The sequence below is a fragment of the Orycteropus afer genome, unplaced genomic scaffold, assembly GCF_000298275.1.
Source record: "Orycteropus afer afer isolate SDZICR_OR568_19922 unplaced genomic scaffold, OryAfe1.0 scaffold00035, whole genome shotgun sequence".
Taxonomy (NCBI): Eukaryota; Metazoa; Chordata; class Mammalia; order Tubulidentata; family Orycteropodidae; genus Orycteropus; species Orycteropus afer.
The window spans coordinates 3,794,567-3,810,109 of NW_006921622.1; the positions used below are offsets into that span (position 1 = coordinate 3,794,567).

At 39.7% G+C, this 15,543-nt stretch overlaps 1 protein-coding gene across 1 annotated transcript in view; it reads left to right on the forward strand.

Moving 5' to 3' along the window:
- Nucleotides 1-297: 297 nt before the first annotated feature.
- The window catches only part of CACNB2 (calcium voltage-gated channel auxiliary subunit beta 2), a 517,878-nt gene continuing 502,632 nt past the window's right edge, over nucleotides 298-15,543 (forward strand). Inside the window, exons 1-2 of the mRNA XM_007936340.2 lie at nucleotides 298-423; nucleotides 10,237-10,329. Coding sequence (XP_007934531.1) covers nucleotides 298-423; nucleotides 10,237-10,329 — 219 coding nt within the window. The remainder of the gene's footprint in view (nucleotides 424-10,236; nucleotides 10,330-15,543) is intronic.

Below are 15,543 nucleotides of genomic sequence, written 5' to 3' on the forward strand. Positions count from 1 at the left end.
GGCCACCACTGCAAAGCGGGCGGAGACCCCTTCACTGGCTACTCAACCTCGTCTCGGCGCCTCCGGGGTCTCCAGCCTTTCGCTTTTCAAAATGGCACAGCCCTGTCCGGCGCTCTGAGAGCTAGAGAGCGCAGAGCGGAGCACCGGGGCGCTGCGGGGCGCTGCGCAGCGTTGCGCGGCGTGCCCGGGCCGAGCCCCCGGGCTGCACCCGGTGCGGAAGGGGGGTGTAGGGGGCGAGGAGGAGGAACAGAACCTCTGAGAGGGGCTGGTTGCTTTCTTTGAGCCGACTTTTCGCCAATGGTCCAAAGCGACATGTCCAAGTCGCCTCCCACAGCGGCGGCGGCAGTGCCGGTGGCGCAGGAGATCCAGATGGAACTGCTGGATAACGCAGCCCCCGCGGGGGCGCCAGGAGCAGCGGCACAGGTAGCGTGAGCGCGACGCTTTCTCCTTTCTTTGTGAGCTGCTCGGGTGCTGACCTCCATCTCTCCCAGAGCTCTTCTAGGATCTCTAGACTTGAAGCGCTCTCCTGCCGGGTCTCCTCCGCCACCTCTTTCCCTCATGGTTTGCCACACACTTCTCTCGTGGCGCCAGTGACCCTGCCCTTTTTCGCCTTTCTTTGGCTCTTCTCCGGATTCCATTTTCGCTGCTCCCGAAAAGCAAGTGGGAAAGAGCGGGGGAGACCTCCCGGTCTTCAGAGGCTTCTCCCTGGCTGTTCTGGTCAGCTCTCCTCGCCCCTTCCCGGGAGAGGCACATGGAGAGACATGAACCAGGAGAGTGGACTGGACCTGCTCAAGATCGTGAGTCCGGGTAGGCGGGAGGGGGCTCCGCTCACGCAGCTTTTTCTGCAACGCGGACATTTCTGGACAAGCTCTGAGCCCGGGTGGGAGGAGAGGGGATTGATTTAGGGTTTGTGTGTGTGTTTGTTTTTTGAAGGGAGGGGTGATGGAGTAAAGTTGTACAGGGTAGGTGGGTGGGGGCTCTCTGCCCCTAGCTCCGGAAAAGCCAGACCACCTTCCTTCCGCACCTGGGACTTTAGATTCGCCACCCGGACAGCTCTCCTTAAACACTCCTATACCTTCAGGGCACTTGTCGAGGTTTGCGTGGACCCTTCGTTCTCTTTTCTTAAAACAAGAGCAAGTTGACGAGGAGAAAGTTTTTGTTTTTCTTTTTATTCCTGAAATGTTAGCCATTTCACGGTCCAGCACTGCCTTTGTCTCTAATGAGTATTCGCTGTTTTTTTTTGGGGGGGGGGGTGGAATCAGGTTCGCTGCTCTTTGTGAAATAGGAGATGTCATTTGTAGGCTTTGGGCAATGTAAGGTAGCTTTTATGTAAAGCTTTGGCAGATACAGAATGGATTACAGACACCTTCAGGTCGCCACGTAATGAGTTCCTGAACTTTTATCCCAGCAGGGAAATGACTTAACTAAACGCAACTAGAGGTGGGCTAAATGGCGAGTAATGTGAAGAGGTCAGGGTTATATTTTCAGTTATCTGTTTGGAGAGATGTCTCTTCTTAACGATCTTAGTTTGTTAGTTTCAAGCCTCCATTTGCCAGATTGTAAATTGTGGAAAGATCACTAGAGAGTGAGCATGTAAGAATATCATTTAATATGGTAACAGGGGCAAGGGTGAGAAAACGTAATAAAATTTACAAGTGTTTGTTTTGTTTCTTTTGGTGGTGGTTTTTTTTTTGGGGGGGAGATAGGTAGTGGAAATGGACTACTGTGGATATTTTGATAACTGTAATTAGGGTGACTCCAGTGGCATAATAGCCAAGCTTTATTAAACTTCCTTTTACTACTGGGAAATTAACATGCTAACTTGAAACATATAATCCACCTTGATTTGAGATGGGGAAAGAATGCAGAAACCAAGAACTTGTGTTTAGAAATCCCCCCCCCCTTTTTTTTTTCATCTGGGTAAACCAGCTAGATTTTGTTTGCCTTGGGCTGTTTAGCTTCACCAGCAGAGTGGGGACAGTTAACTAACCACCTGCATTTCCATATCTAGCTCTGCCAGAGGATCTGAATTCTTACCAAAACATTCCACATTTGTTCTAGACTTCTGATTTTTCTCTAGATGCTTGCCAGGTAAGATGAGAATGAAACATGTGTTCAGAAATCTTAGTTATTCCAGGATGAAAATCTTGAATATTGACAGAGGAAAGATCTTTTAGACCTTCTTTCTTTATCTTCCTTGTGAGATTTTTAAAGCTTTTATTTTGGTCATAACAATTGAATTCCTGGAGGCCATAGTTAGGGATAATATAAGGCATGACTACGTTCAGATAGGAGATACTGATTTATTTAGTGATTTATGTAATTAAACGTAAGTCATCACGTTATTAATTGTGTATTAATTAATAACTAACACAAAATTGGGCAGCTGCAATGTGAAATTATTCAAATGTGAGAAAATACAATTTCTGCCTTCAAAAACCTTGTGCTCCAGTAGCTGCAAATATGAAAAATGTGGAACAATTGTATGACATGGGACTTTAAGAGAAGTGCAGAATGTTAAATCGTTTCAAAGGATTAGGCGTATTCTGTTTGGAGTGATATGTTAGGACTTCATGGAAGAGCTGGCATTTGAGAAGAGATTTGAAGGAGAGGTCAGAATTGGAGAGTGGTTTTTAGAGGTATTGAGGGGCCACACATAAAGCAAAGCCACAGAAATTAGAAACTTCATAGCAAACAGTTACAATCTCTAGTTTGAAAAGAGAGGAAGATAGGGATTGGGCACAGTTAGGAATAAGACTGACAAGGCAATTTGAGGCCACGTCATGGAGGCTTTAGAATTTGTAGTATTAACAGGAGTGCTTGGGTGGCTCAATTCGTTACGTGTTTGACTGCTAGTGGAGAGGTTGATGGTTCAACACTCATCCGGAGGCACCTCAGAAAACGGGATTGGAGACATGTTTCTGAAAGTCCCAGCCTTGAAAACCTTATGGAGCAGCTCTACTCTGCACACATGGGGTCACCTTGAGTTATAATTGACTCATGGCAACTGACAACAAGAGCAGCCTTCTTAACAGCAGACAACCATGTTCAAGCATATTCAATAGTATTCAACAATGGAGCCACACAAGCCGTCATTCAGAAGATTCCCTTGCGTATTTCTGTAAGGTAGCTCAGAGCCTCTGGAGTACAGAGCTGGAGCTGCCAGAGGGAAGGTTGATATAACAGTTTGGATGGGCAAGCGAGATAATAAGGCCTAAACTAATATATCCGCTTCTCACTTCTTGACATAGTTAGGTTCCAAAGAACAGGTCATTACGTGAAAATTGATGTTATGCAAAAATGGACAATGACCACATCAGATAACAAAATGAAGGATGACTACAACATTACATAACTGCCTGATTTCATTATTACCTTGCTGCCAAACGCCTGAGAAGCATGGCCCAACCAAGCTGATGATTAACCTTAACCATCACGGCCAGTGTTACTCTCACCTCACACCTCAGCATTTGTTAGTGCTAGATGTATGTTGTTAATGCATGAAATAGTTGGATAGTAGATTTTTTTTTTTTTACTATTGTTATAAATACAAAACATCAGATAACGAAATGGCCAGTAAATGAGAAGTAGGTATAATGAATACCACCAGTGCTCTATGCATGAGACATTTCAGAGACTCAATCCATAGGAATTGGAAGGAGACGAAAAGGATTGGATTTTGTAAGGAGATAAGTATAAATATTCAACTGCATCACCATTCATCTCTTTGTTTTTTCTACTTTTCAAAAATGAAAACAATTTGACTTGAATTGTGTTTATATCACATCTGTTGTTCAAGAGGGACATTGTCTTATTCATTTTATATCTAATAAGTCCTAACATTATAGAGCTGTGGGAAACTTGGCAAAGCCATGTAATTCATCTGTCTGGGCAAAACAGGCTATCAGTGAAACTGCTTGGGGAAAAAAAGGAGGAGGGACCCCCTTTTTCTGTGGCTCTGAGTAATAGTAATTCCACTGGGAAATGAAATTTTCATTTACAAATGGAACCTCTAAACAGATATTGATTTAAGAATCCTTTCTCTTTTGTCTCTGGATTATATTGCAGATTTTGTTTGAACAGAGCAAAACATGCAGATTTGCAGACTCTACCCATTTTCTTTTTTCTATCAATACTCCTGGACACCTAGGAGTGGGATTTCTTCATGCATTTCAGCCTTTCCCTCCAGCACACTGTACTAAAGAACATGGAATATTTTTTACATGAAAGTAAGGAACAATCTAAGTGCAAATTCAGGGAAGTTCTGACTTGAGCAAATTGCATTGCTTTTTAGGTAACCCGTTGAATGATAGTTTTATTGCAACTTCAGACACAGTCTATCTCCCAAGAAAAGTACAAAACTAGGAGTCTCTACCCAAAGCTCTAAATCTGTCCTGCCAAGTATAGTAGCTCTTGCCACATGGGGTTATAGAATACTTGAAATATGGCTAGTCCAATTTGATATGGACTATAAATATAAAATATACACCTGATTTCAAAAACTTAGTTTGAAAAAGAATATGTGATGTTTCATTAATAATTTTTATATTGATTACATGTTGCGATGATATATGCACTTAAATAAAATATATACAATTAATTTCACCTGTTGCTTTTTTACCTGTATTATATGGCTATAGAACATTTTTTGTATGTGGCTTTCCTCATTTTTCTATTAGACAGCCCAGTTCTAAATTGTAGCCCTAATAGTTCACAGAGTAGTTGAATGGATACTGAATGAAGGCGAGGTAGATGGGAAGCAGGTGAAAGGGACTGAGAATAAAGTGGGGACAGAAGAGGAAATGAATGAGAAAGAAGAGCAGTATCTCAGCAATTTAGGCTGCAAAGAGATTGTAACCTGGCACCTCCAGTCATACCTGAAAATAACCAGAGGGCTTGTTTGTTTTGCTCCTAGCAACAGAGCCCAGTTGGTTCCTCCCCAGCTGAGTTTGCCAGATGCTTTTTAAGCACGGTATAGTAATAACAGCCTGATAATGGCAACATCTGAATTGCTGTAGCAAGGAGCTTTATCTAGAAAGAGCAGCAGCAGTTTTCCCGTGGCTCTTGATCAAGTTAACACTGTTTTCCAGAAATGTTATGTCTGTGTTACAAGTTGTCTTGTGCTGTCTTCAAACATAGTGGTCACAGGTCCTGTATTTTTTGTTTTGTAAAAACCTAACCACCATCACTTTGCTCCTGAATGGTATTTTTGTTCTGGTATTTTCACTGTTTTCTATTCCTTGATTGGGCATGGGAGAATTTTAAAAACATGCCTATCAATTTCTGGGTGTGTTTTATTAAAGTTCATAGTATTATATCTGACTAGATGAGTGATTTGAGATCTAATTAGTCATGTAGTTTTATGTATCTTTTCATACTTTTTGTTTATTTTCATGGAAAGATTTCATTTATCTATTGCTGTATTTGGGAGTGAGCGCTGGTGGTGTAGTGCCTACGGCATTTGACTGCTAACTGGAAGGCTGGCAGTTCAAACTCCTCGGAAGGAAGATTGGGTAATCTACTTCCATAGTGATACTGCCTTGGAAATCCAAGGAGGGGTCATTATGAGTTGGCTCCGACTCGACAGCAGTGAGGTTTTTTTTTTTTTTTTTCTTTTTAATTGCTGTATTTAATTCCCTTGAACTGTATATAGTTGGCCCTTTAAAGAAAAGATGAACAAAATATATTAAACCTTGTAGGAGGATGTTGGCATCTTTAATTTTGTTATGGGATGCCTCTACATCCTGCAAGTAGTACCTGGCATAAACCTAACTTTCACAATTACAGGGATATGAAATTAACTATTATACCACTTACAAGGACTGGGCCTGGCTTAGAGTTCTTTCCAAGTCTAGCTGGAGGTAAATTGTGCAGGAGGCAAGGTTTGTCCTTAGCTTTCTCCTTTGTACCCTGTGATAGTGACCTTATAGTGACCCCATGTGACAGAGTAGAACTGCCCCATAGAATTTTCTTGACTGTGATCTTCACAGGAACAGAGCTCCAGGTCTTTCTCCTGTGAAGCAGACAGGTAGCCTTTCAGTTAGCTGCCAAGTGCTTAACCATTGTGCCCCCCGGGCTTCTTCTTTCATATAGCTGATAGGCAATAAATGGAAATTAGTGACTTTTTTTTGACTGTGTTCTAAGGACGACTAGGGCTCTGTGTGTGTCAGGGAGAATCTTACACTAACACTTTGCATTCTGACCAAGCTGAACACCATTTCTTCCCTCTCTTTGCCTTCCTACACCCTAGGCTGCTTGATTGTTATCTGTTTCATATATCGGAAAAAAGGGCATTGTTGCCAAAAAAAAAAAAACTCAGAAAAACCATTGAGCATCATAGTAGCTACATCTGAAGTTAACTAAGCAAATTATTCTTTTCCAAATTTAGTCAACTTATTTGAATATTTTATTTTACCTGTCTATTTTCAATTAGGAGATGTGGTAGTTAAGCATATGTGTCAACTTGGCTGGGCCTGGTTTTGAGTGGCTGGGCAGCTGGATGTAGTTATTCCCCATGATGAGACTAGTAATCAACTCCATGGTGAAATCCACTGTGAGCAGCTGCCTTAGGGATGTGGTCTGCTTCCAGTGTATTAGAAGACATTGAGAAAGGTCTTAAGCTGCTTGGTACATTTACATTTAGATACTGCATATGGTCGAGTCATCAGTGAATGGCCTGCTGTGTTGTCTGCTCATCTTGGGACTCTTTCTGGACTTGAACTTGTGGCCTGCCATGTTGCTTGATAATCTTGGGACTGTGCTATTTTACTTGTTGACCCTGGGTTTGTCAGCCTCAACAGCCAGCAACTGCCTGAGTTAAAAGATGCCTCCAGTTCCAGTGGGCCAGGAGCAAGAGGCAAAAGCCTAACTTTGAGGGGCTTTTACCCAGCCCCTAGAGCTGGCACTTTGAACTGGACTTCTAGCCTCCTAAACTGTAAGAATAAATCCCTTTTTGTTCAGGCCACCCATTTGTGGCATTTTCTGCTAGAGCAGCAGTGGTGGTGTTGTTGCTGTTAGATGCCATTGAGTCGAACCTGACTCATAGCCACCCCTCCTTGGGTTTCTGAGGCAGTATCACTACAGAGGTAGATTGCCCCATCTTCCTTCCGAGGAGTGGCTGGTGGGTTTGAACTGCCAGCCTTCTGGTTAATAGTCAGGTGCCTTAGGCATTACGCTACCAGAGCTCCTTAGAGAATCAAAATGGGATGTTTGGCCTTTGCTTATTTTTCCATTTCAAATGAAATACTCTAGTCTTTACTTTCAAGGATATACAGTAATTAAAATAACAAGCTAGTACTGAAAAATGGATTAAATTTTAAATATGCATTGAATTAAAGGAAACTTAATTTTATAATGATAGTATAACTTTTCACTAACATTTTTTAAAGTACAGAAAAATAAGCTATTAGATTCCAAAAGATAAAGTTTTTAACTTAATTTTTTTTGTGGGTCCAGGATATTGTTATAAAAACGTAGTCCTTGAGTAGTCTGTCTACACCTTAAAAAAATAAAATAAAAAAGAATGGGTATAGAAGATAAATTATTACTGAAATTAGTAAAATAGCAGAATAGAGGTATACTTAAGCATATCTATTTTGGTTGTTAATAAAAATGATTCAAGATGAATAGGGGTTTGCTGTCTGGTAGCATAGTGCTTAAGGCACTTGACTGCTAACCAGAAGGCCGGCGGTTCAAAACCACCAGCCACTCCTCGAAAGAAAGGTTGGGCACTCTACTTCCATAGTGATACTGCCTTAGCAACCCAAGGAGGGGTCGCTGTGAGTTGGGGCCGACTCCACAGCACATAACGACAACAACATGACACTATTAAGGCAAGAACAAGTTAACTTTCAACAAACTACCCCTCATAAATTTAACTGGCTGAAGGACAATATTTTCCTCAAAACAACCAACACTTTCCACATCATTTGTTGTGCCATGGATTCTTAGTGTGCAAACTGTGTCGCAGTACAGTTGAAAACTGTAATAGTTCTGTGTCATCTGTAAGTTGAATGGGTATTGCTAAGTATACCTGAAGTAAAATTTTAATGTACCGCGTTCCCAGGGACTTGAAAAAGTTGATGAGACTTGGTTTGCACTCAGTTACTAAACGAAAGATTGGTGGTTTGAATCCACCCAGTGGTGCTGTGGAAGAAATACAATCTACTTTCATAAGATTAAACAGATGAACAAAAATTCAACCCCACTGCTGTTGAATGGATTCCAACTCATGGTGACCCCGTGTTTTTTTTTTGTGTGTGTGTGTTGTGTAGAGTTTTCTTGCCTATAATCAGGACAGAAGTAGATTGCCAGACCTCGTCACTGCTAGGTGGGTTCTAACTGCCAATCTTCCTGTTAGTAGTTGAGGACAAATCGTTTGTGACTCCCAGGCATCAAAAACCCTGTGGAGCACAGTTCTACTCTAACTGTGCATGAAGTCACTGAGTCAGAATCAACTCTATAGGATTGGGTTTTAACTTCCTGCCGAGGGCTATGACTTGATATGGGAATAAATGTTTTAAACATTATATAGCTGTCACAGGGCCCATGTGTGCAATTGTGAGCAGTTAGGAAACAAAATATACAGCAAAGCAACTGAATTGTAAAAAAAAAAGCTGAAACCAATTACAATGATAGAATTTCAAAGACACTCTTCTCCACCTATTTCAAAACGTACTGGAATAACACATGGGTGATGAGATGACTTACCTTATCTCTTTTCTCAAAGATAATGTATACTTTTCTTGAAGATAAGTAAAGCATTTGACATAGTTTGCCCCCCTCAAGGGACAATAATGGGCCTCAAAACTGCTTTCAAGGTAATAAGTATTTTTTCATATGGAATCATGTAAAATTTTTATACTTTAAAAAAAATTTTATACTTTATTTTAGCTCTTTTGAGCCTTGGAAGAAACTTCTTCTGTCCAAACCTTTAAATAATTGGAAAAGATACAAAATTGTTGAAAGGATGTTATTTTTCAAGAGTGTACTGAATAATGTTTACGTAAGTAAGAAGAATAAGCTGTTAAGTGAGGAGAACCTTGTATGTAACATTATGAAAGTGCAGCCCAGATAATCTTTCCTTTTCTGAAGTTGAGAGTTAATTAAATGCCATGGAAACACATTTGCATTATATAAATCCCCTAGATACTTGGAAGAGAACAAACTTATTTAAGATTTTTTGTTTTTGCTTTAAGATTATATCATTCTCTTACTGATTGCAAAGTCCTCTAAATTACTCATAACACAAATGTTTGTACTAGATTTTTTCACTTGCCCAAGTGCTATGTATATTACAGTTTATAAGATATTTCCATTTTAATGAAAACCATGTGAATATATAAAACATAACCAAGTAGCATTTTCAAAACCCGAATGTGGTTACTTTCAAAAAATAAATTTTATAAATTCTATAATGAAATCTCTCTGAATCTAATAATTCTGAACATATTGTACACTTTAGCCCAATTTATCCCCACTCTTCCAAGCCTAATGTGATTATAATATTTTTATATGGCCTTTCTGAGCCCTTACCATGTGCTAAGTTTTATACTAAATGCTTTTGATATATACTTTCATGTAATACTTGCAACAACACTGTGAAGTATAATATCCCCCCTTTAAAGCCAAAAAGACTGATACTTGGAGAGGTTAAGAAATTTGCTCATGGCCTGCTAGCATCAAGATTCCAAACTGTATATTTATCTCCAGAGATCAGTATTGAGCTATTTGTCACTTGTATTTTAATATTGAATATTTGCAATAACTTTATCTGTGTCTGGACTTAAACAGAGATTCATAGAGTTTATTCTTAGTCCTTTTAATGTAAACTGTAGTATAATACAAAAAGCAAGTCTGTCAATGTTTGTGCTTAGCCTACTCTTATTAGTAAAACAATTCACCTTGCTTTAACTTTCCATGCTTAAATGCTTATTTTGAAATGCTTGATTTTTAGTGGCTTTTGCCTCATGGCTGCTAACATATTTACAAATACCATAAATTGTTTTAATTCATCAGTTAGTAATTTCTTTGTGTAGAAACCTCTCTTCCCTGCATATTTTCTAGTTTGAAATAAATTTTTTTGTAATCCGAATAATAACTTTCTAATGATGCCCATGCGATGGAAATTTATTCATTGTTTTGATTTTTGGCGTATTATCTAAGCTAGATTCCTGCGAGAGAGTCTAATAATAATCTCATTTGTCTTTATTTTTTCCTTTATTTTTTTTTTTGTAGTCATATGGAAAAGGAGCTAGAAGGAAAAACAGATTTAAAGGATCGGACGGGAGCACTTCATCTGACACTACCTCAAATAGTTTTGTTCGTCAGGTAAGGCAGCTCTTAAATTCATGGTTTTGAGATGCTTTTTAAATTGAATTTAGTTTTTTCTGTTTGTAGTCTTTTAAGTTGATTTTTTTTACCCTCATCCTTGAGATTTATATAGTATTATTATACTTACATTTCCTTCAAGTGAAAATTATGCAGTTTAATGTCATAATTAAAATGTTTTAATTGAGACAGAATAATAATCACACTCTTTTTTGGCAAGTGGGGGAAAGACAACTGTAAAATCCATTACAAATGATTTCTTCATAACTGAATGAACTCCAGAAGACATGTTTAGAGTTTTTTTGGGGGGGAGAAAGGCGTTGGGGGGTGATTATATTGCCAACTATGAAGTTGAGATGATGGTGTTTCTCTAGCTTGAGTTTTCTTCTTCTCCCTGTTTTGGGCTCAGATTGAAAAAGAGAAAATTGCTCTTGGTCTTGAAATGGTTGAAGCTACTAAAGTTGAATAGACCATGCTACATCTTTGAGACACGATTTAAACTATTGCTGCCTTTGGAGAGGTAGCCTTCATTTCAGTAACATGTGGTGTACTCCTGGCCAGCAATCTGGAGCTATCCCCTAGGCTAAACAGGCAGTGTCAGGCTCCCTGACATGAAAACACTCTTCTATATGTAACAGAAAGGCCTTCAATTAACAGAAGAAGAAGGCAGGCAACCAGACCTCTGAGGGTTGAGTGTCAGGACTAAAGCCTTGCCAGGTTCAGGTGAGCACGCAGCTTCATCTAACACCTCTCAATGGAGAAGCAAAACAAGGAAGAGAGTACAGGGCAGAACCTGCTTTCTTAGCTGAGCTCTGACCAGTTTCTGGCCAATGCTGTCAAGAATAATCTCTTATCTGTAACAGTTCACTCTCTAAAATGTTGGTTGTTGTTCTGGTTACCTAGTGCCGCTCTGACAAGAAATATACCACAAATGGGATGGCCTTAACAAACAGGAGTTTATTCTTACAATTTGGAGGCTTTAAGTCCAAGTTCAAAGTGCCAGGCTCTAGGGGCTGAGTAAAAGCCCCTCAACCTTGGGGTCCAGCTCTGCCTCCTGTTCCTGGCCCACTGGAGCTAGAGGCTTTTCTTCACTCAGACAGCTGCTGGCTGCTGAGGCTGAGAAACCCCAAGATGACAAGTAAAAATGCACAGTCCAAAGTCCATTGTGTAAGTCCCAAGGTCGGCAGAGCATAGCAGGCTGCTGAGCAACGACACGGCTACATGCAGGGTCCAGGCGTGCCATAGGCTAGAGACCATTCTTAAAGCTTCTCCTTATATACAGGAAGCAGACCATATCCCAAAGGCAGCTACTCAGCTGCTCCCAGTAGATTCCGCCATGGAGTTGATTACCACTCTCACCATTGGAAATACTACATCCAGTTGCCCAGCCACTCAACCAGGCCTAGCCAAGTTGACACACAAACATAACCATCACAGTTGTCAACTGAAGTGCTGTCAACCACTAGTGAGTAGTCAGTAGTTCTGGTTTCTTTTGGATGCCATTTTTCCCTGTTGCTTCATGTGACCTTCACTATGGCCTTTGGTGCCACCCTGCCTCTTTTGCTTTGGACAGAGGGTCTTCTATCAATCCTTTATGATCTTTTGGGCCTTATTTTTGTCAGGGGCAGTACAGCTTGCTCTCTGTTGACTCTCATTAGCTCTATGTGCTCTTTGTAGCACTCTCCCTGGGCCTCTATTCCTCACTACCTCTCCCCCACACTTCATGTTGTTTGGGCTTAAATGTGTTTGTTTGGTATGCATATGTTCGGCTTAAATAAATACTGCCAGTCTTCCCAAGTGATTGCTCCAATTTGCACTCCCACAGGCAGTGTATGTTAATTTCAGTTGCTTCACATCCTTGCCAAGCCTTGGTATTATCAATCTTTTTCATTTCAGTCCTTCTGATAAGAATGTCCTAGTACCTCATTGTACAAATTTCAGTTTTCCTGATAAGTAAATCACAATTTTCTTGTGGCTGGATTAAAGAAATACTGTTTACCTCAAGGAGCCCTAGTGGCACAATGGTTAAAGCACTTGGCTGCTAACTAAAATGTCAGATGTTTGAACTCACCAGCCACTCCGTGGGAGAAAGATAGGACATTTTGCTTCCCATGAAGATTTACAGCCTTGGAAGCCCTGAGGGGCAGTTCTACTCAGTCCTGAAAGGTTGCTATGAGTCAGAAACAACTTGATAGCAGTGGGTTTGGTTTTTGGTTATTGTTTGCCACGTGTGTATAAATGCAAAATCAGCAAGTTTATGGAGTTGAAACATAATTTAGAATCTGAAAAGACTTATGAGAATATTCAATCACTCTCTCTGGTAAATATCCCATTTGTTGTAATAATTAGGTCTATGGCAGTTGATGAATGTTACAACTGTTTTGAAACATATTGTAGTGTTTTTAAACGTAAGCATGAAAAAAGCTACAAAGGAAAAGGGTAAAATGCATTTACCTGTGGTTTTACTTTATCCAAATTTCAAGTGAATATTTCTAGCCATTATTTGTTTGTGGTACTCTATCTAAAGTTATTCTTTAAGAACAAGTGTTAATCTTAAGAAAAGTGTTTATAGTTGTTTTTACTTTTAGGCCTCAGGGCAGGATTACAGTTGCCATGGAACAGTTTTATAGTCATTGATAAAAGTTTTATTTCATTAACTAGTTTAGTTAGTTCACCAATTAACCAGTCTTCTGGCCCTTAACATCATCAACCTATTTGAAGTCAGTGATATTTCTAAAGATGGGGCTTGGAGGATGACTTCTTTTATGGAGTTACGTGCTCCCACCGGAGACATCTGATGCTATACTAGAGTTTTGGAGTTGGGATTGAATACTGACCAGTGCTGTATCGTAGCCGTTGTTCACAGTTGTTGGCTGTGTATGGCAGATAGAGGTGGGATTTCCCATGGGCTGTGGAAGTGAGGCTGCTCACTAGTGGTTCTAGTCAATAAACAGTTGTGAAGTGATGGCCTAGGTGACCTAAGATATAAAAAAAATTGGAAGACAGAACTTATTTCTTTCTGTGGTTTCCTAAAACATTAGTTGTGGGAAAAGTTACTTGTGGTTTATCTGGTTTTTTGTTGTTGTTGTTTTATTTTTTTTGTCTCATTCTTTTTGGTTGCAGGTAAAATGTTACCTATATACAATATATATTCACTGAATTTATAATATGTATAGAGTTCTCTTTTATATAAATTACAATGTTAAGAGATTTTTTGAAACTGCTTTCTTCAAAAAGCATCAAGAGTAGGGATTAAGGGCATGGACTGAGTTCTGCCTGCCATTTGTTAGTTGTGATCTTGGGAGGTAACTTAATCTCTCCACCTCAGCATTTTCATCTGGAAAATAATGCCTACCTCAAAAGCCAGTTGTTAGAATTATGTGAGTTACAATTTGTAAACTACCTAGAAGAATACCTGGGACATGTTATTGGTGTCAGTTGCTGTCCAGTCAGCTCCAACTCATGGCTACCCCATGTGAAAAAGAAGGAAATGTTTCTCAGTCCTTTGCCATCTTCACAGTTGTTGATAGGCTCAAGTACATTGTGGCCACAGTGTATTTTGAGTAGTTTCCATCCAGAGGGCTCATCTAGCATGATATTGGACAAGACATTCTTGTGATTGATAGGGTTTTCATTGGCTAATTTTCAGATGAAGATATCTAGGCTTTTCTATGTAGTTTGTCTTTGTCTGGAAGCTCTGTTGAAACCTGTCCACCATGTGTGACCCTGCTGGTATTTGAAATACCCATTGCATAACTTCCAGCATCATGGCAACAGATAAGCCACTAGAGTATGAGAAACTGACAGAGGAGTGGTGGACGTGGTACGTAGTAAGTACTACTTAAGATTACCAGTATTATGTATGAATATTATTGCCTGTTTGGAACTTTAGTTAAAACCTGAGTAAGAAACACAGTGATAGAGGAAGTAATAATAGTTAACATTAATGAGTGCTAATCATATGTTCCAACTATATCCTCTCCATTTTACACATGAGAAAGTTGAAGCTCAAAGAGACTTTACATAGTCACATTACAATTAGAATCAGAATTTGAATCCAGGTAGCTGACTCTAGGTTCTTGCCTTTAATTATTATACTATACTTCCTTGTAACAAAAGGCAGTGGATAAATTAAAATCAATAAATGTTTAATTCTTTGAGCTAAGAATTGTAGAAAGATGCCTACAGTGTTTTTAGGATGCATGTATGCAAAGTTAGTCGTCGTCTTTTAACTTCCTTAGAGGAAAGTGAGGATGTCTTAAGCTCTATAAATTTTCCCAAGGCATCATGATTTTACAAAATACCAGCATTGTTTTCCTACATCTTTCATCAAAAGTTGCTCAAATTTCTAATGTGTGTCACCATGTCAGTGTATTCCACTACTCTTTTTGGTAAAGAGAAGTAAATATGTAGAATTGGAAGAATGTTTATTTTTCCTTTCTTCCACAAAAGGCACTGGCACGCAAACTTTTTGAGTCTGGAAAGCGCTTTTTTTTTTTTTTCTTTTTTAATAAACCTGGGTGTATACTTAAGTGTGAATCACCTGTAGCCTCATGTTGATTTCTTTTGAGGTTTGACTAAGGCTCATGTAAGGGCCCTTGAATCATCCATACTGCAGCTGGGTAGACTTGGGCATATATACAGCACCTGGATTTACATTAGACTCCTTAAGAACTATTTTTCAGTTCATTGAGGCCTTCACAGTGCTCAGTAAATGGGCATTTTAATTGTAATTTATTAATGGGCAGAGAACATTAAACATGACTTCTGGGAACTCAAATTAGAATTAATAAAGAATATTGTTCAAATTGTTTATGTTGTACAGAGTATAGTAAAACCTGTGAAAGCTAGAACTTGTGTAAGGCAGAATCCTGTTAGAAAGGGAAAACTCAAATATTTTCCATGAATAAAAAACAGAAAAGTGATAAGGCTGCACCCTGTCAAAGGTGGAAAACCAGACCCAGACCCAGAAAAACAAAGCAGCCCCACTGAATTCTAGCTCTCATAGGTTTCACTGTAGTTAATAAATACAGCTATGGCTATCTTAGGAGCTCTGGTAGCATAGTGGCTAAAGCACTTGACTGCTAACCAGAAGGCTGGCGGTTCAAACCCACCAGTCACTCCTCGGAAGGAAGGTTGGGCAATCCTACTTCCGTAGTGATACTGCCTTGGAAACCCAAGGAGGGGTCGCTATGAGTCGGGGCCGACTCGACG